Below are 19,799 nucleotides of genomic sequence, written 5' to 3'. Positions count from 1 at the left end.
GTACGGGTTAGAGTTGACTGTCTGTTCTGTCCTATAGGAACACTGTAAGGGTTAGAGTTGACTGTCTGTTCTGTCCAATAGGAACACTGTAAGGGTTAGAGTTCACTGTCTGTTCTGTCCTATAGGAACACTGTAAGGGTTAGAGTTGACTGTCTGTTCTGTCCTATAGGAACACTGTAAGGGTTAGAGTTGACTGTCTGTTCTGTCCTATAGGAGCACTGTAAGGGTTAGAGTTGACTGTCTGTTCTGTCCTATAGGAACACTGTAAGGGTTAGAGTTGACTGTCTGTTCTGTCCAATAGGAACACTGTAAGGGTTAGAGTTGACTGTCTGTTCTGTCCAATAGGAACACTGTAAGGGTTAGAGTTGACTGTCTGTTCTGTCCAATAGGAACACTGTAAGGGTTAGAGTTGACTGTCTGTTCTGTCCAATAGGAACACTGTAAGGGTTAGAGTTGACTGTCTGTCCAATAGGAACACTGTAAGGGAGGCGAGGCGCTGCTGAAACGTCTAGAACGCTGGGAAGACTTGTCGTCAGCCGAGCTGCAGGTGTACGAGGTCAAAGTTCGATCCTTCTGGGTCCACCTGCACGACTTCTCCCAGAGGGTAGAAGACACCAAGACCAACATCGACAAGACCGTACGTCTCTACGAGTTTTTCGATAAGGTAAGAGGAACTGCTATCTCACTGTCTCTCACCCTCTCTCTCTCTCTCTCTCCTTCTCTCTCTCATTCTCTCTCTCTGCCTCTCTCTCTCCCTCTCTCTCTGCCTCTCTCTCTCTCTCCCTCTCTCTCTCTCTCTCTCTCTCTCTCTCTCTCTCTCTGTCTCTGTCTCTCTCTCACCCTCTCTCTCTCTCTCCTTCTATCTCTCTCTCTCATTCTCTCTCTCTCGCTCTCTCTCTCTCTCTCTCTCTCTCTCTCTCTCTCTCTCTCTCTCTCTCTCTCTCATTCTCTCTCTGTCTCTCTCTCATTCTCTCTGTCTCGCCCCTTCTTTCTCTGCCTCAGGCTCTCTTTACTGCCTCAGCATCATTCACAAGACTCGGTGTGGCACATGCTATTTCGTTAGGATTTGTTTTTTCCCGGATCCTTCCATAGGGTTTGTTTTATCAGGATCCTTCCATAGGGTTTGTTTTATCAGGATCCTTCCATAGGGTTTGTTTTATCAGGATCCTTCCATAGGGTTTGTTTTGTCAGGATCCTTCCATAGGGTTTGTTTTATCAGGATCCTTCCATAGGGTTTGTTTTATCAGGATCCTTCCATAGGGTTTGTTTTATCAGGATCCTTCCATAGGGTTTGTTTTATCAGGATCCTTCCATAGGGTTTGTTTTATCAGGATCCTTCCATAGGGTTTGTTTTATCAGGATCCTTCCATAGGGTTTGTTTTATCAGGATCCTTCCATAGGGTTTGTTTTATCAGGATCCTTCCATAGGGTTTGTTTTATCAGGATCCTTCCATAGGGTTTGTTTTATCAGGATCCTTCCATAGGGTTTGTTTTATCAGGATCCTTCCATAGGGTTTGTTTTATCAGGATCCTTCCATGGGGTTTGTTTTATCAGGATCCTTCCATAGGGTTTGTTTTATCAGGATCCTTCCATGGGGTTTGTTTTATCAGGATCCTTCCATAGGGTTTGTTTTATCAGGATCCTTCCATGGGGTTTGTTTTATCAGGATCCTTCCATAGGGTTTGTTTTATCAGGATCCTTCCATAGGGTTTGTTTTATCAGGATCCTTCCATAGGGTTTGTTTTATCAGGATCCTTCCATAGGGTTTGTTTTATCAGGATCCTTTGTTCTTTGTTTGACTGTATTTCTTGCAGTAAAATGATCCACCAAATGTACATTTTGATTCGGGAACAGAAGTGGAGAAATATTATTTATTTATTTCAGAATCTAGAGAGAATGTGAATGTGTATTTAGGGACTGTCTGTAAAGTTACCCTCTTTATCAGCATTTAGAGAGAATGTGAGTGTGTAGTTAGGGACCGTCTGTAAAGGTGCTGTCTTTATCAGCATCTAGAGAGAATGTGAGTGTGTAGTTAGGGACCGTCTGTAAAGGTGCTGTCTTTATCAGCATCATAAAAGTGGATCGTATTTCAACCACATAAAATATGCATCCAAGCCGACCTGACATCTGATCAGAAACATGTTGGGTCGTTTTTCACAGCTTTCTATTTTCCTTTCAACAAGGTCAAACTGATGCAGAAAATCATTTCCCGTCAGTTATTTTTATTGCATTTTCTCCCTGGTCCCTAAAAGGAGTGGAGATGACAGAGAAGACTTGACCGACTAGATTGATTCATTCTATCACGTCATAACATTATTATGTTGACCAGTAGGGTTTATTTAGTCTTCTAGGGCAACAAGTAATGACAGAAGAGGAGCTGCATGTATCTCATTATAGACAAGTTGACTCACTAACAGCCTTCCACCAAAATGTCATAAATTATAAGCAGAAGTAGGCCCCAAAAAAGCCTGCACCCTGTCCAAATATCTTTCTGCTGTCTCTGACTGTACCCTACAACGCATTTTCCTATATATTTCACTTTATCACGTATTGACTGGTGGTTACGGATGGGTTATTAGTAATTGTGGGTCTGTGCGGGTGAACAAACAGCAGACCACACACCTCTAGTGTGTGTGTGTGTGTGTGTGTGTGTGTGTGTGTGTGTGTGTGTGTGTGTGTCTTAGAGCAGTGTCAGGAGGGACTGTAGAAACACTGTGTTACAGAGAGCTCTCTCAGTGACCTGTGACTTCACTGCTTCGACAATCAATTGTCTCTCACCACAGCCATACACACAGAGTGTGTGTGTGTGAGAGAGAGAGTGAGGTCACAACATTGTCAGTCACTTCCTTGTCTCAGTCAGATCTTAGACAAGGCATTCTGTAAGCTCTGTAGTGACTTAGACAGAACAGGATCTTAGACAAGGCATACTGTAAAGTCTGTAGAGACTTAGACAGAACAGGATCTTAGACCAGGCATATTGTAAGCTCTGTAGAGACTTAGACAGAACAGGATCTTAGACAAGGCATAATGTAAGCTCTGTAGAGACTTAGACAGAACAGGATGTTAGACAAGGCATACTGTAAGCTCTGTACAGACTTAGACAGAACAGGATCTTAGACAAGGCATACTGTAAGCTCTGTAGAGACTTAGACAGAACAGGATCTTAGACAAGGCATACTGTAAGCTCTGAGCTGCTGTAGAAACTTAGACAAAACAGGATGTTAGACAGGGCATACTGTAAGCTCTGTAGAGACTTAGACAGAACAGGATGTTAGACAAGGCATACTGTAAGCTCTGTAGAGACTTAGACAGAACAGGATCTTAGACAAGGCATACTGTAAGCTCTGTAGAGACTTAGACAGAACAGGATGTTAGACAAGGCATACTGTAAGCTCTGTAGACACTTAGACAGAACAGGATGTTAGACAAGGCATACTGTAAGCTCTGTAGAGACTTAGACAGAACAGGATGTTAGACAAGGCATACTGTAAGCTCTGTAGAGACTTAGACAGAACAGGATCTTAGACAAGGCATACTGTAAGCTCTGTAGAGACTTAGACAGAACAGGATCTTAGACAAGGCATACTGTAAGCTCTGTAGAGACTTAGACAGAACAGGATCTTAGACAAGGCATACTGTAAGCTCTGAGCTGCTGTAGAGACTTAGACAGAACAGGATCTTAGACAAGGCATACTGTAAGCTCTGTAGAGACTTAGACAGAACAGGATCTTAGACAAGGCATACTGTAAGCTCTGTAGAGACTTAGACAGAACAGGATGTTAGACAAGGCATACTGTAAGCTCTGTAGACACTTAGACAGAACAGGATGTTAGACAAGGCATACTGTAAGCTCTGTAGAGACTTAGACAGAACAGGATGTTAGACAAGGCATACTGTAAGCTCTGTAGAGACTTAGACAGAACAGGATCTTAGACAAGGCATACTGTAAGCTCTGTAGAGACTTAGACAGAACAGGATGTTAGACAAGGCATACTGTAAGCTCTGTAGAGACTTAGACAGAACAGGATCTTAGACAAGGCATACTGTAAGCTCTGTAGAGACTTAGACAGAACAGGATCTTAGACAAGGCATACTGTAAGCTCTGTAGAGACTTAGACAGAACAGGATCTTAGACAAGGCATACTGTAAGCTCTGAGCTGCTGTAGAGACTTAGACAGAACAGGATCTTAGACAAGGCATACTGTAAGCTCTGTAGAGACTTAGACAGAACAGGATCTTAGACAAGGCATACTGTAAGCTCTGTAGAGACTTAGACAGAACAGGATCTTAGACAAGGCATACTGTAAGCTCTGTAGAGACTTAGACAGAACAGGATCTTAGACAAGGCATACTGTAAGCTCTGTACAGACTTAGACAGAACAGGATCTTAGACAAGGCATACTGTAAGCTCTGTAGAGACTTAGACAGAACAGGATCTTAGACAAGGCATACTGTAAGCTCTGAGCTGCTGTAGAGACTTAGACAGAACAGGATCTTAGACAAGGCATACTGTAAGCTCTGTAGAGACTTAGACAGAACAGGATCTTAGACAAGGCATACTGTAAGCTCTGTAGAGACTTAGACAGAACAGGATGTTAGACAAGGCATACTGTAAGCTCTGTAGACACTTAGACAGAACAGGATGTTAGACAAGGCATACTGTAAGCTCTGTAGAGACTTAGACAGAACAGGATGTTAGACAAGGCATACTGTAAGCTCTGTAGAGACTTAGACAGAACAGGATCTTAGACAAGGCATACTGTAAGCTCTGTAGAGACTTAGACAGAACAGGATCTTAGACAAGGCATACTGTAAGCTCTGTACAGACTTAGACAGAACAGGATCTTAGACAAGGCATACTGTAAGCTCTGTAGAGACTTAGACAGAACAGGATCTTAGACAAGGCATACTGTAAGCTCTGTAGAGACTTAGACAGAACAGGATCTTAGACAAGGCATACTGTAAGCTCTGTAGATACTTAGACAGAACAGGATCTTAGACAAGGCATACTGTAAGCTCTGAGCTGCTGTAGAGACTTAGACAGAACAGGATGTTAGACAAGGCATACTGTAAGCTCTGTAGAGACTTAGACAGAACAGGATCTTAGACAAGGCATACTGTAAGCTCTGTAGAGACTTAGACAGAACAGGATCTTAGACAAGGCATACTGTAAGCTCTGTAGAGACTTAGACAGAACAGGATCTTAGACAAGGCATACTGTAAGCTCTGTAGAGACTTAGACAGAACAGGATCTTAGACAGGGCATACTGTAAGCTCTGTAGAGACTTAGACAGAACAGGATCTTAGACAAGGCATACTGTAAGCTCTGTAGAGACTTAGACAGAACAGGATCTTAGACAGGGCATACTGTAAGCTCTGTAGAGACTTAGACAGAACAGGATCTTAGACAAGGCATACTGTAAGCTCTGTAGAGACTTAGACAGAACAGGATCTTAGACAGGGCATACTGTAAGCTCTGTAGAGACTTAGACAGAACAGGATCTTAGACAGGGCATACTGTAAGCTCTGTAGAGACTTAGACATAACAGGATCTTAGACAGGGCATACTGTAAGGTCTGTAGAGACTTAGACTGAACAGGATCTTAGACAAGGCATACTGTAAGCTCTGTAGAGACTTAGACAGAACAAGATCTTAGACAAGGCATACTGTAAGCTCTGGGCTGCTGTAGAGACTTAGACAGAACAGGATGTTAGACAAGGCATACTGTAAGCTCTGTAGAGACTTAGACAGAACAGGATCTTAGACAAGGCATACTGTAAGCTCTGTAGAGACTTAGACAGAACAGGATCTTAGACAAGGCATACTGTAAGCTCTGTAGAGACTTAGACAGAACAGGATGTTAGACAAGGCATACTGTAAGCTCTGTAGAGACTTAGACAGAACAGGATGTTAGACAAGTTAACCAACTCCATAAACATGAACCAATAGAGAGGTCTATCTGTCGGTCCTCAATTTAAACTCAGTCTGCTGAAGAAAATGTCTGACTTGACAAACCTGTTCCAGGGTTTGACTTTGAACTCGGTATAGATGATGTGATTAACCCGGTTGAACCCCTGAACTGGCAAAGAGTGTTTTACTTTCCGGTAGTCTTCTCATACGGTATAATACTGAGTCAGTTCAACCAAGCTGGTCGTCTGTTGTCTCTCCAGAGCCAATACTCTCACACACTAAAATATCAGCAGCCCTCTATCAATGTTTATCACTCAGGGTCCAGTCAGCCAGTCAGCCAGTCAGCTAGCCAGCCAGTCAGTCAGTCAGCCAGTCAGCTAGCCAGCCAGTCAGTCAGTCAGCCATCCATCCAGCCAGCCAGTCATCTAGCCAGCCAGCCAGCCAGTCAGCTAGCCAGCCAGCCATCCATCCAGCCATCCAGCCAGCTATCCATCCAGCCAGCCAGTCAGCTAGCCAGCCAGCCATCCAGCCAGCCAGTCAGCCAGCCATCCATCCAGCCAGCCAGTCAGCTAGCCAGCTATCCAGCCAGCCAGCCAGCCATCCATCCAGCCAGCCAGTCAGCTAGCCAGCCATCCAGCCAGTCAGCCATCCATCCAGCCAGCCAGTCATCTAGCCAGCCATCCAGCCAGCCAGCCATCCAGCCAGCCAGCCATCCATCCATCCATCCAGCCAGCCAGTCAGCTAGCCAGCCATCCATCCTGCCAGCCAGTCAGCTAGCCAGCCATCCAGCCAGCCAGCCAGCCAGCCAGCCAGCCAGCCAGCCATCCATCCATCCATCCAGCCAGCCAGTCAGCTAGCCAGCCATCCATCCAGCCAGCCAGTCGCCCCTCCAGTCACAGCTGCTAACTACAACTACATTCTCCACCAGTCTCCATGGCTGTGTTCCAAATGGCACCCTGTTCTCTCTAGGTCTCTGGTGAAAAGTAGTGCACTATATAGGGAATAGGATGCCATAGGGCTCTGGTCTAAAGTAGTGCACTATATAGGGAATAGGGTGCCATAGGGCTCTGGTCTAAAGTAGTGCACTATATAGGGAATAGGGTGGTATATGGCTTTGGTCTAAAGTAGTGCACTATATAGGGAATAGGGTGGTATATGGGATGATGTCTCTCTCTCTCTGCAGACAGACAGTCCCTCTCTCTCTCAGGGTCAGCAGCCATGACTACAGCCCACAACAGCTACAGAATGATCCCTACAGAATGATCAGTATCACATTTACAGATTAGCATAATCATAGCACCCCTCCCACCTTGTTCTCCCCCCTCCTCTCTTCCTCCCCTCAAACCACGGCAGAGTGACCCCAGTGTGGGTGTTAGCAGAGCTACACTATATCCTACCATCTGTTGACATAGTGAGCTGTTAGCTGTGTTAATGTTAATCATATTGAGCTGGTAACTGTTAGCTGTGTTAATGTTAATCATATTGAGCTGTTAGCTGTTAGCTGTGTTAAATTTAACCATATTGAGCTGTTAGCTGTGTTAATGTAAATCATATTGAGCTGGTAACTGTTAGCTGTGTTAATGTTAATTATATTTAGCTGCTAGCTGTTAGCTGTGTTAATGTAAATCATATTGAGCCGTTAGCTGTGTTAATGTTAACCATATTGAGCTGTTAGCTGTGTTAATGTTAACCATATTGAGCTGTTAGCTGTGTTAATGTGAATCATATTGAGCTGTTAGCTGTTAGCTGTGTTAATGTTAACCATATTGAGCTGTTAGCTGTGTTAATGTTAACCATATTGAGCTGTTAGCTGTGTTAATGTTAACCATATTGAGCTGTTAGCTGTGTTAATGTAAATCATATTGAGCTGTTAGCTGTGTTAATGTTAACCATATTGAGCTGTTAGCTGTGTTAATGTGAATCATATTGAGCTGTTAGCTGTTAGCTGTGTTAATGTTAACCATATTGAGCTGTTAGCTGTGTTAATGTTAACCATATTGAGCTGTTAGCTGTGTTAATGTTAACCATATTGAGCTGTTAGCTGTGTTAATGTCAACCATATTGAGCTGTTAGCTGTGTTAATGTTAACCATATTGAGCTGTTAGCTGTGTTAATGTTAACCATATTGAGCTGTTAGCTGTGTTAATGTGAATCATATTGAGCTGCTAGCTGTTAGCTGTGTTAATGTGAATCATATTGAGCTGTTAGCTGTGTTAATGTTAATCATATTGAGCTGCTAGCTGTTAGCTGTGTTAATGTGAATCATATTGAGCTGTTAGCTGTGTTAATGTTAACCATATTGAGCTGCTAGCTGTGTTAATGTAAATCAAAAGACACAGATAGACAACAGGGATATGACACAACACAGAAGACCTGGTCTTCATGTAGGAACAACACCCATCTCTTTGTAATTCAGCCCAGCCTGAAGGAACCTGACTGGGTTTGGTATTATCATCCTCTAGCCTGGTCCCAGATCAGCCCACCCTGAAGGAACCTGACTGGGTTTGGTATTATCTTCCTCTAGCCTGGTCCCAGATCAGCCCAGCCTGAAGGAACCTGACTGGGTTTGGTATTATCTTCCTCTAGCCTGGTCCCAGATCAGCCCAGCCTGAAGGAAGATACCTTTTTAACCTGACTGGGCTTGGTATTATCTTCCACTAGCCTGGTCCCAGATCAGCCCAGCCTGAAGGAACCTGACTGGGTTTGGTATTATCTTCCACTAGCCTGGTCCCAGATCAGCCCAGCCTGAAGGAACCTGACTGGGTTTGGCATTATCTTCCACTAGCCTGGTCCCAGATCAGCCCAGCCTGAAGGAAGATACATTTTTAACCTGACTGGGCTTGGTATTAACTTCCACTAGCCTGGTCCCAGATCAGCCCAGCCTGAAGGAACCTGACTGGGTTTGGTATTATCTTCCACTAGCCTGGTCCCAGATCAGCCCAGCCTGAAGGAACCTGACTGGGTTTGGTATTAACTCCCACTAGCCTGGTCTCAGATCAGCCCAGCCTGAAGGAACCTGACTGGGTTTGGTATTAACTTGTACTGGTATTACATAGTGATGGTCCATACCAGTACATAGTGATGGTCCATACCAGTACATAGTATGGGCCGTACCAGTACATAGTGATGGCCCATACCAGTACATAGTGATGGTCCATACCAGTACATAGTGATGGTCCATACCAGTACATAGTGATGGTCCATACCAGTACATAGTATGGGCCGTACCAGTACATAGTGATGGCCCATACCAGTACATAGTGATGGCCCATACCAGTACATAGTGATGGTCCATACCAGTACATAGTGATGGTCCATACCAGTACATAGTGATGGTCCATACCAGTACATAGTATGGGCCGTACCAGTACATAGTGATGGCCCGTACCAGTACATAGTATGGGCCGTACCAGTACATAGTGATGGCCCATACCAGTACATAGTATGGGCCGTACCAGTACATAGTGATGGTCCATACCAGTACATAGTATGGGCCGTACCAGTACATAGTGATGGTCCATACCAGTACATAGTGATGGCCCGTACCAGTACATAGTATGGGCCGTACCAGTACATAGTGATGGCCCATACCAGTACATAGTATGGGCCGTACCAGTACATAGTGATGGTCCATACCAGTACATAGTATGGGCCCATACCAGTACATAGTGATGGTCCATACCAGTACATGGTGATGGACCATACCATTGGGGCGGCAGGGTTAGTGGTTAGAGTGGTGGGCTAGTAACCGGAAGGTTGCAAGTTCAAACCCCTGAGCTGACAAGGTACAAATCTGTCGCTCTGCCCCTGAACAGGCAGTTATCCCACTGTTCCTAGACCGTCATTGAAAATAAGAATTTGTTCTTAACTGGCTTGCCAAGTTAAATAAAGGATAAAATAAATAATAATATATATATATTTTTTAAATGGCGGTACATAGTGATGGACCGTACCAGATCCGTTTTTGTTACATTAAATTCATTTATTTCCTCATCAATCTACACACAATAGCCCATAATGACATCACAATACCCCATAATGACATCACAATATCCCATAATGACATCACAATACCCCATAATGACATCACAATACCCCATAATGACATCACAATACCCCATAATGACATCACAATACCCCATAATGACATCACAATACCCCATAATGACAAAAAGAAAACAGGTTTTTAGAAATGTTAATAAATATTTTAAAACCAAAAAAACAGATACCTAATATAAATAAGTATTTATTTGTAATACATTTGCAAAAAATTCTAAAAACCTGTTTTCTCTTTGTTGTTATGGTGTATTGTGTGTAGATTGAAATAAATGAATTGAATCCATTTTAGATGAAGGCTGTAACGTAACAAACTGTGGGAAAAGTCAAGACTTCCCTAAAGCGCTGTATCCAATGACCCATATAGTTTACTGAGTTGACATGAGGTTAGGGATATAACAGCTTGTTGTTATCCTCAAGGACAAACAGAAAAAGGTCTGGAAGTCTCTCTCTGAAAGCTGTGACGGGAAGATGAAGACATGTATTGGACCAAATATAGACATTGTTTGTGTTCCACCAACCCTATGTGTTCTTCTGTCCCACAGAGTAGGGCTGCCACACAATGCCAATCCACATCCACACCAACAGCCCTGTGCTCTGACACGTATTCTAACCCTTTATTGACATGTCTCTCCCTATAGGAAACCCCTCCAGCCAAACTGAACAACAGCCCCGGCACAGATCAGGGGAAAGTGACAGTTAGCACTGAGGTGAAGGGAGGAGGAGGAGGAGGAGGGGGGGGTGTTTGTGACTAAAGGGCAGATTTACACATCGCACTGATCATCTCCCATTGAAAGTGCAGCGCTGCGCTGATCATTGACTTGTGCTGTGATTGTGATTTGGCCTGGGGGGCACGGGATAGGAGACATGGGGTGGGGGTTTGGAGACGGGGGGGTAAGGAGGACAGGGGTGTTTGGGGTATGGGCATCGTATGTGGTCTGCCCCCCGCCCCAGCATGTCGCATGCCGGTCAGTGACCTCCTTAGGCACCAGATGGTCCCAAAGACAGAGTACAGTGCTTGGGTGTGTGTGTGGGTGCGTGTGGGTGCGTGCGAGCGTGTGCGTGCGAGCGTGGGTGTGATGAAGTCTCACATGTCTGAGAGGAATACAAAAGGCTGTGCAAGAACGATCAGTCGTGAGTCCACTGTAGAGATATCAGAACGATCAGTCGTGAGTCCACTGTAGAGATATCAGAACGATCAGTCGTGAGTCCACTGTAGAGATATCAGAACGATCAGTCGTGAGTCCACTGTAGAGATATCAGAACGATCAGTCGTGAGTCCACTGTAGAGATATCAGAACGATCAGTCGTGAGTCCGTCCACTGTAGAGATATCAGAACGATCAGTCGTGAGTCCGTCCACTGTAGAGATATCAGAACGATCAGTCGTGAGTCCACTGTAGAGATATCAGAACGATCAGTCGTGAGTCCACTGTAGAGATATCAGAACGATCAGTCGTGAGTCCACTGTAGAGATATCAGAACGATCAGTCGTGAGTCCGTCCACTGTAGAGATATCAGAACGATCAGTCGTGAGTCCGTCCACTGTAGAGATATCAGAACGATCAGTTGTGAGTCCGTCCACTGTAGAGATATCAGAACGATCAGTCGCGAGTCCACTGTAGAGATATCAGAACGATCAGTCGCGAGTCCACTGTAGAGATATCAGAACGATCAGTCGCGAGTCCACTGTAGAGATATCAGAACGATCAGTTGTGAGTCCACTGTAGAGATATCAGAACGATCAGTCGCAAGTCCACTGTAGAGATATCAGAACGATCAGTTGTGAGTCCACTGTAGAGATATCAGAACGATCAGTCGTGAGTCCACTGTAGAGATATCAGAACGATCAGTCGTGAGTCCACTGTAGAGATATCAGAACGATCAGTCGTGAGTCCACTGTAGAGATATCAGAACGATCAGTCGTGAGTCCGTCCACTGTAGAGATATCAGAACGATCAGTCGTGAGTCCGTCCACTGTAGAGATATCAGAACGATCAGTTGTGAGTCCGTCCACTGTAGAGATATCAGAACGATCAGTCGCGAGTCCACTGTAGAGATATCAGAACGATCAGTCGCGAGTCCACTGTAGAGATATCAGAACGATCAGTCGCGAGTCCACTGTAGAGATATCAGAACGATCAGTTGTGAGTCCACTGTAGAGATATCAGAACGATCAGTCGCAAGTCCACTGTAGAGATATCAGAACGATCAGTTGTGAGTCCACTGTAGAGATATCAGAACGATCAGTCGTGAGTCCACTGTAGAGATATCAGAACGATCAGTCATGAGTCCACTGTAGAGATATCAGAACGATCAGTCGTGAGTCCACTGTAGAGATATCAGAACGATCAGTCATGAGTCCACTGTAGAGAAATATGAACGATCAGTCGTGAGTCCACTGTAGAGATATCAGAACGATCAGTCATGAGAACAGAACGTAATCAGAATTTAACCAGCTAGCAGCTAGCTAGTGCTACCACCCTGGAGACAAGGCCTGCTGCTAACACCCAACGCTTACAATGTAACCAGCTAGCTAGAGCTACCACCCTGGAGACAAGGTCTGCCGCTAACACCCAACGCTTACAATGTAACCAGCTAGCAGCTAGCTAGAGCTACCACCCTGGAAACAAGGCCTGACGCTAACACCCAACGCTTACAATGTAACCAGCTAGCAACTAGCTAGAGCTACCACCCTGGAGACAAGGCCTGACGCTAACACCCAACGCTTACAATGTAACCAGCTAGCAGCTAGCTAGAGCTACCACCCCGGAGACAAGGCCTGACGCTAACACCCAACGCTTACAATGTAACCAGCTAGCAGCTAGCTAGAGCTACCACCCCGGAGACAAGGCCTGCCGCTAACACCCAACGCTTACAATGTAACCAGCTGGCAGCTAGCTAGAGCTACCACCCTGGAGACAAGGCCTGCCGCTAACACCCAACGCTTACAATGTAACCAGCTAGCAGCTAGCTAGAGCTACCGCCCTGGAGACAAGGCCTGCCGCTAACACCCAACGCTTACAATGTAACCAGCTAGCAGCTAGCTAGAGCTACCGCCCTGGAGACAAGGCCTGCCGCTAACACCCAACGCTTACAATGTAACCAGCTAGCAGCTAGCTAGAGCTACCACCCTGGAGACAAGGCCTGCCGCTAACACCCAACGCTTACAATGTAACCAGCTAGCAGCTAGCTAGAGCTACCGCCCTGGAGAGAAGGCCTGCCGCTAACACCCAACGCTTACAATGTAACCAGCTAGCAGCTAGCTAGAGCTACCGCCCTGGAGACAAGGCCTGCCGCTAACACCCAACGCTTACAATGTAACCAGCTAGCAGCTAGCTAGAGCTACCACCCTGGAAACAAGGCCTGACGCTAACACCCAACGCTTACAATGTAACCAGCTAGCAACTAGATGGGATGTATTACTGCCCCAGTAGCCAGATGGGATGTATTACTGCCCCAGTAGCTAGATGGGGATGTATTACTGCCCCAGTAGCCAGATGGGATGTATTACTGCCCCAGTAACTAGATGGGGGATGTATTACTGCCCCAGTAGCTAGATGGGGATGTATTACTGTCCCAGTAGCCAGATGGGATGTATTACTGCCCCAGTAGCCAGATGGGATGTATTACTGCCCCAGTAGCCAGATGGGATGTATTACTGCCCCAGTAGCTAGATGGGATGTATTACTTTCCCAGTAGCTAGATGGGGTTGTATTACTGTCCCAGTAGCTAGATGGGGATGTATTACTGTCCCAGTAGCCAGATGGGATGTATTACTGCCCCAGTAGCTAGATGGGGATGTCTTACTGCCCCAGTAACTAGATGGGATGTATTACTGCCCCAGTAATTAGATGGGGGATGTATTACTGCCCCAGTAGCCAGATGGGATGTATTACTGCCCCAGTAGCCAGATGGGATGTATTACTGTCCCAGTAACTAGATGGGGATGTATTACTGTCCCAGTAGCCAGATGGGATGTATTACTGCCCCAGTAGCTAGATGGGGTTGTATTACTGCCCAGTAGCTAGATGGGGATGTATTACTGTCCCAGTAGCCAGATGGGATGTATTACTGCCCCAGTAGCCAGATGGGATGTATTACTGCCCCAGTAACTAGATGGGTATGTATTACTGCCCCAGTAACTAGATGGGATGTATTACTGCCCCAGTAGCTAGACTGGGATGTATTACTGCCCCAGTAGCTAGATGGGATGTATTACTGTCCCAGTAGCTAGACTGGGATGTATTACTGCCCCAGTAGCTAGATGGGGATGTATTACTGTCCCAGTAACTAGATGGGGATGTATTACTGCCCCAGTAACTAGAAGGGGATTATTACTGTCCCAGTAGCCAGATGGGGATGTATTACTGTCCCAGTAACTAGATGGGGATTATTACTGTCCCAGTAGCTAGATGGGATGTATTACTGCCCTAGTAACTAGATGGGGATGTATTACTGTCCCAGTAGCTAGATGGGATGTATTACTGCCCCAGTAGCTAGATGGGATGTATTACTGCCCCAGTAGCTAGATGGGATGTATTACTGCCCCAGTAGCCAGATGGGATGTATTACTGCCCCAGTAGCCAGATGGGATGTATTACTGTCCAGTAGCTAGATGGGGATGTATTACTGCCCCAGTAGCCAGATGGGATGTATTACTGCCCCAGTAGCCAGATGGGATGTATTACTGTCCAGTAGCTAGATGGGGATGTATTACTGCCCCAGTAGCCAGATGGGATGTATTACTGCCCCAGTAGCCAGATGGGATGTATTACTGCCCCAGTAGCCAGATGGGATGTATTACTGCCCCAGTAGCTAGATGGGGATGTATTACTGCCCCAGTAGCCAGATGAGTATGTATTAATGCCCCAGTAGCTAGATGGGGATGTATTACTGCCCCAGTAGCCAGATGGGATGTATTACTGTCCCAGTAGTTAGATGGGGATGTATTACTGCCCCAGTAGTTAGATGGGGATGTATTACTGCCCCAGTAGCCAGATGGGATGTATTACTGTCCCAGTAGTTAGATGGGGATGTATTACTGTCCCAGTAGTTAGATGGGATGTATTACTGCCCCAGTAGCTAGATGGGGATGTATTACTGCCCCAGTAGCTAGACTGGGATGTATTACTGTCCCAGTAGCTAGACTGGGATGTATTACTGCCCCAGTAGCTAGACTGGGATGTATTAATGCCCCAGTAGCTAGATGGGGATGTATTACTGCCCCAGTAGCTAGACTGGGATGTATTTCTGCCCCAGTAGCCAGATGGGATGTATTGTTGTGTATTTGACCTGACAGAAGGAATATTGATTGGTTCCTCTGTGGTTTGGTCACGGTGCAGTGTGGTGTAACAGGCTGTGAGCGGCACAGATAATTGATCAGGTTATTGATCGGGAGGATATTGATATCATGCAGCGTCTCAGAGAACCTCAGCCTACACCGAGACCCCACGGACCGACACACACTTCCTGCTTCTTAACCAATCAAAGGAGTAAATTAGCATGTCAAAGCCCCTAGCAGCCTCTCTGTCAACAGTCCTGCAGAGACCCAGTCATAGGATCAACTACAGAGCTCCTATAAATCAGTTATATTCTATAGGATCAACCACAGAGCTCCTATAAATCAGTTATATTCTATAGGATCAACCACAGAGCTCCTATAAATCAGTTATATTCTATAGGATCAACTACAGAGCTCCTATAAATCAGTTATATTCTATAGGATCAACCACAGAGCTCCTATAAATCAGTTATATTCTATAGGATCAACCACAGAGCTCCTATCAATCAGTTATATTCTATAGGATCAACCACAGAGCTCCTATAAATCAGTTATATTCTATAGGATCAACCACAGAGCTCCTATAAATCAGTTATATTCTATAGGATCAACTCTTCTCTCAGCACCTTCCAATGTCAATACATGCTCCTCTTTGTTCCGAACACACAGCCCAGAATGGGAGGGACGTGTTGTCTGTTGGACATAGACCCGTTTATGGAGAGACAAGGTATGAGACATGCAGCTTTCCCAGGTCCCCCAGGAGCGAGCCTGCCTCTGGACTTTGATTGGTCGCGTCTCTCCCCACAGTCATTTGTCAACCTCATAGTGTATATCCAGTGTGTACAATAAGACACAATAGTAGAGGCCACAGGCACCAGCCCTACTCATCTATCAAACTAAGCCTGCTCTGTCTGACAGGATGTGTGTGTGTGTGTACATGTGAGAGTGTGTGTGTGTGTGTGTGTGTACATGTGAGAGTGTGTGTGTGTGTGTGTGTGTGTACATGTGAGAGTGTGTGTGTGTGTACATGTGAGAGTGTGTGTTGTGGGAAGGGGTGTTCGCTGTTCGCACAGTCCAGGTAGCAGTACAGTGCCAAGTTTGACCTCCCTCCCTCTCCCTCCCTCCCTCCCTCCCTCTCCCTCCCTCCCTCCCTCCCTCCCTCCCTCCCTCCCTCCCTCCCTCCCTCCCTCCCTCCCTCCCTCTCTCTCTCTCCCTCCCTCTCTCCATGTCTCTCTCCATGCCTCTCTCCCTCTCTCCCTCCCTCCATGCATCTCTCCCTCCCTCCATGCCTCTCTCCCTCTCTCCCTCCCTCCATCTCTCCATGCCTCTCTCCCTCCCTCTCTCCCTCTCTCCCTCCCTCTCTCCCTCTCTCCCTCCCTCCATGCCTCTCTCCCTCCCTCCATGCCTCTCTCCCTCCATCTCTCCATGCCTCTCTCCCTCCCTCTCTCCCTCCCTCCATGCCTCTCTCACTCCCCCTCTCCCTCTCTCCCTCCCTCTCCATGCCTCTCTCCCTCTCTCCCTCCCTCCATGCCTCTCTCCCTCCCTCCATGCCTCACTTTCTCCATGCCTCACTTTCTCCATCCCTCCATGCCTCTCTCCCTCCATCCATGCCTCTCTCCCTCCCTCCATGCCTCACTTTCTCCCTCCCTCCATGCCTCTCTCCCTCCCTCCATGCCTCTCTCCCTCCCTCCATGCCTCTCTCCCTCCCTCCATGCCCCTCTCCTTCCCTCCATGCCCCACTTTCTCCCTCCCTCCATGCCTCACTTTCTCCCTCCCTCCATGCCTCCCTCTGTCCCTCCCTCCCTCTGTCCCTCCCTCCATGCCTCCCTCTCTCCCTCCCTCCCTCCCTCCATGCCTCCCTCTCTCCCTCCCTCCCTCCATGCCTCCCTCTCTCCCTCCCTCCCTCCATGCCTCCCTCTCTCCCTCCCTCCATGCCTCTCTCCCTCCCTCCCGCCATGCCTCCCTCTCTCTCTCCCTCCATGCCTCTATCCCTCCCTCCATGCCTCCCTCTCTCTCTCCCTCCATGCCTCCCTCCCTCCCTCCATGCCTCCCTCTCTCCCTTCCTCCCTCTCTCCCTTCCTCCCTCCTCCATGCCTCTCTCCCTCCCTCCATGCCTCCCTCCCTCCCTCCATGCCTCCCTCTCTCTCCCTCCATGCCTCTATCCCTCCCTCCCTTCCTCCATGCCTCCCTCTCTCTCCCTTCCTCCCTCCCTCCATGCCTCTCTCCCTTCCTCCCTCCCTCCATGCCTCTATCCCTCCCTCCCTCCCTCCATGCCTCCCTCTCTCTCTCCCTTCCTCCCTCCCTCCATGCCTCCCTCCCTCCCTCCCTCCATGCCTCTCTCCCTCCCTCCATGCCTTCCTCCCTCTCTTTTTCCTTGCTTTCGCTGAAGTGGCTTTGTAGTGGCAGTGACAGAGTCCTCCCCTCCCTCCTCCCTCTTACCCCCCTCCTCCCCCTCTCTGCCTGTCCTGCAGTTGCTGGGACAAGCCCATCTGGTATTTAGCCTACCATTTGCCTGTGAATAGTAGTTAGGGGAGGGGGAGGAGGTTTGGGGACGGGACAGGGGGAGGTAGGGCAGAGTCTGCCTGGGCAACAGGGGCTCAGTGTGTCTCTCAGGATCTCAGTGAGAGGTTGGCGTCAGGACAGGCTGCTAGCGTCAGTGAGAGGTTGGTGGTTAGTTAGCTTCCGGGCACGGCCATCGGGACTGTTAGAATGACTGCTGCAGCTGCCTGCTCCACACAGGAACCCACCGACACGGGACAGACTGAGGTAGGACACCAGAGACTATACACACTACAACACACACACACAGGACAGACTGAGGTAGGACACCAGAGACTATACACACTACAACACACACACACAGGAACCCACCGACACGGGACAGACTGAGGTAGGACACCAGAGACGATACACACTACAACACACACACACAGGACAGACTGAGGTAGGACACCAGAGACTATACACACTACAACACACACACACAGGACAGACTGAGGTAGGACACCAGAGACTATACACACTACAACACACACACACAGGAACCCACCGACACGGGACAGACTGTGGTAGGGCACTAGAGACTATACAGACTACAATACACACACACAGGACAGACTGAGGTAGGACACCGGAGACTATACACACTACAACACACACACACACAGGAACCCACCGACACGGGACAGACTGAGGTAGGACACCAGAGACTATACACACTTCAACACACACACACAGGACAGACTGAGGTAGGACACTAGAGACTATACACACTACAACACACACACACACAGGACAGACTGAGGTAGGACACCAGAGACTATACACACTACAACACACACACACACAGGACAGACTGAGGTAGGACACCAGAGACTATACACACTACAACACACACACACACAGGACAGACTGAGGTAGGACACCAGAGACTATACACACTACAACACACACACACACAGGACAGACTGAGGTAGGGCACTAGACACTATACACACTACAACACACACACACAGGACAGACTGAGGTAGGGCACTAGACACTATACACACTACAACACACACACACAGGACAGACTGAGGTAGGACACCAGAGACTATAGACACTACAACACACACACACACAGGACAGACTGAGGTTAGGGCACTAGAGACTATACACACTACAACACACACACACACAGGACAGACTGAGGTAGGACACCAGAGACTATACACACTACAACACACACACACACAGGACAGACTGAGGTAGGACACCAGAGACTATAGACACTACAACACACACACACACAGGACAGACTGAGGTTAGGGCACTAGAGACTATACACACTACAACACACACACACAGGACAGACTGAGGTAGGGCACTAGAGACTATACACACTACAACACACACACACACAGGACAGACTGAGGTAGGGCACTAGAGACTATACACACTACAACACACACACACAGGACAGACTGAGGTAGGACACCAGAGACTATACACACTACAACACACACACACACAGGACAGACTGAGGTAGGACACCAGAGACTATACACACTACAACACACACACACAGGACAGACTGAGGTAGGGCACTAGAGACTATACACACTACAACACACACACACACAGGACAGACTGAGGTAGGGCACTAGAGACTATACACACTACAACACACACACACAGGACAGACTGAGGTAGGACACCAGAGACTATACACACTACAACACACACACACACAGGACAGACTGAGGTAGGACACCAGAGACTATACACACTACAACACACACACACAGGACAGACTGAGGTAGGGCACTAGAGACTATACACACTACAACACACACACACAGGACAGACTGAGGTAGGGCACTAGAGACTATACACACTACAACACACACACACAGGACAGACTGAGACTACCCAACCCACATGGGAAAGAGAAGGGAGCGAGAAGAGGGGTCTAGGAAGAGGTTGTGGTTGGACCACCTGACTCAGGACACAGTAATGTATGGCGACAGAGCCAACCCCTCTCTGTACCCCGCTACCCTAAACCTA

At 47.3% G+C, this 19,799-nt stretch overlaps 1 protein-coding gene across 8 annotated transcripts in view; it reads left to right on the top strand.

Annotated features, from left to right (window-relative positions):
* plekhg4 (pleckstrin homology and RhoGEF domain containing G4) overlaps positions 1 to 19,799 on the top strand; it is a 257,371-nt gene that overhangs the window by 170,039 nt on the left and 67,533 nt on the right. For 5 of the 8 annotated variants that reach the window (XM_090223345.1, XM_090223344.1, XM_090223343.1 and 2 more), the window contains one exon: positions 473 to 664. In XM_090223345.1, the coding sequence (XP_090079471.1) occupies positions 473 to 664 (192 nt within the window). The other 3 variants (XM_090223350.1, XM_090223349.1, XM_090223351.1) reach the window with 2 other exon arrangements.

The sequence above is a fragment of the Oncorhynchus mykiss genome, chromosome 26 (genome assembly GCF_057628025.1).
Source record: "Oncorhynchus mykiss isolate SJ-2025 chromosome 26, ASM5762802v1, whole genome shotgun sequence".
NCBI classification, from domain to species: domain Eukaryota; kingdom Metazoa; phylum Chordata; class Actinopteri; order Salmoniformes; family Salmonidae; genus Oncorhynchus; species Oncorhynchus mykiss.
Note: the sequence above shows the minus strand (reverse complement) of the source record. Positions and strands in the feature narration are given on the sequence as shown.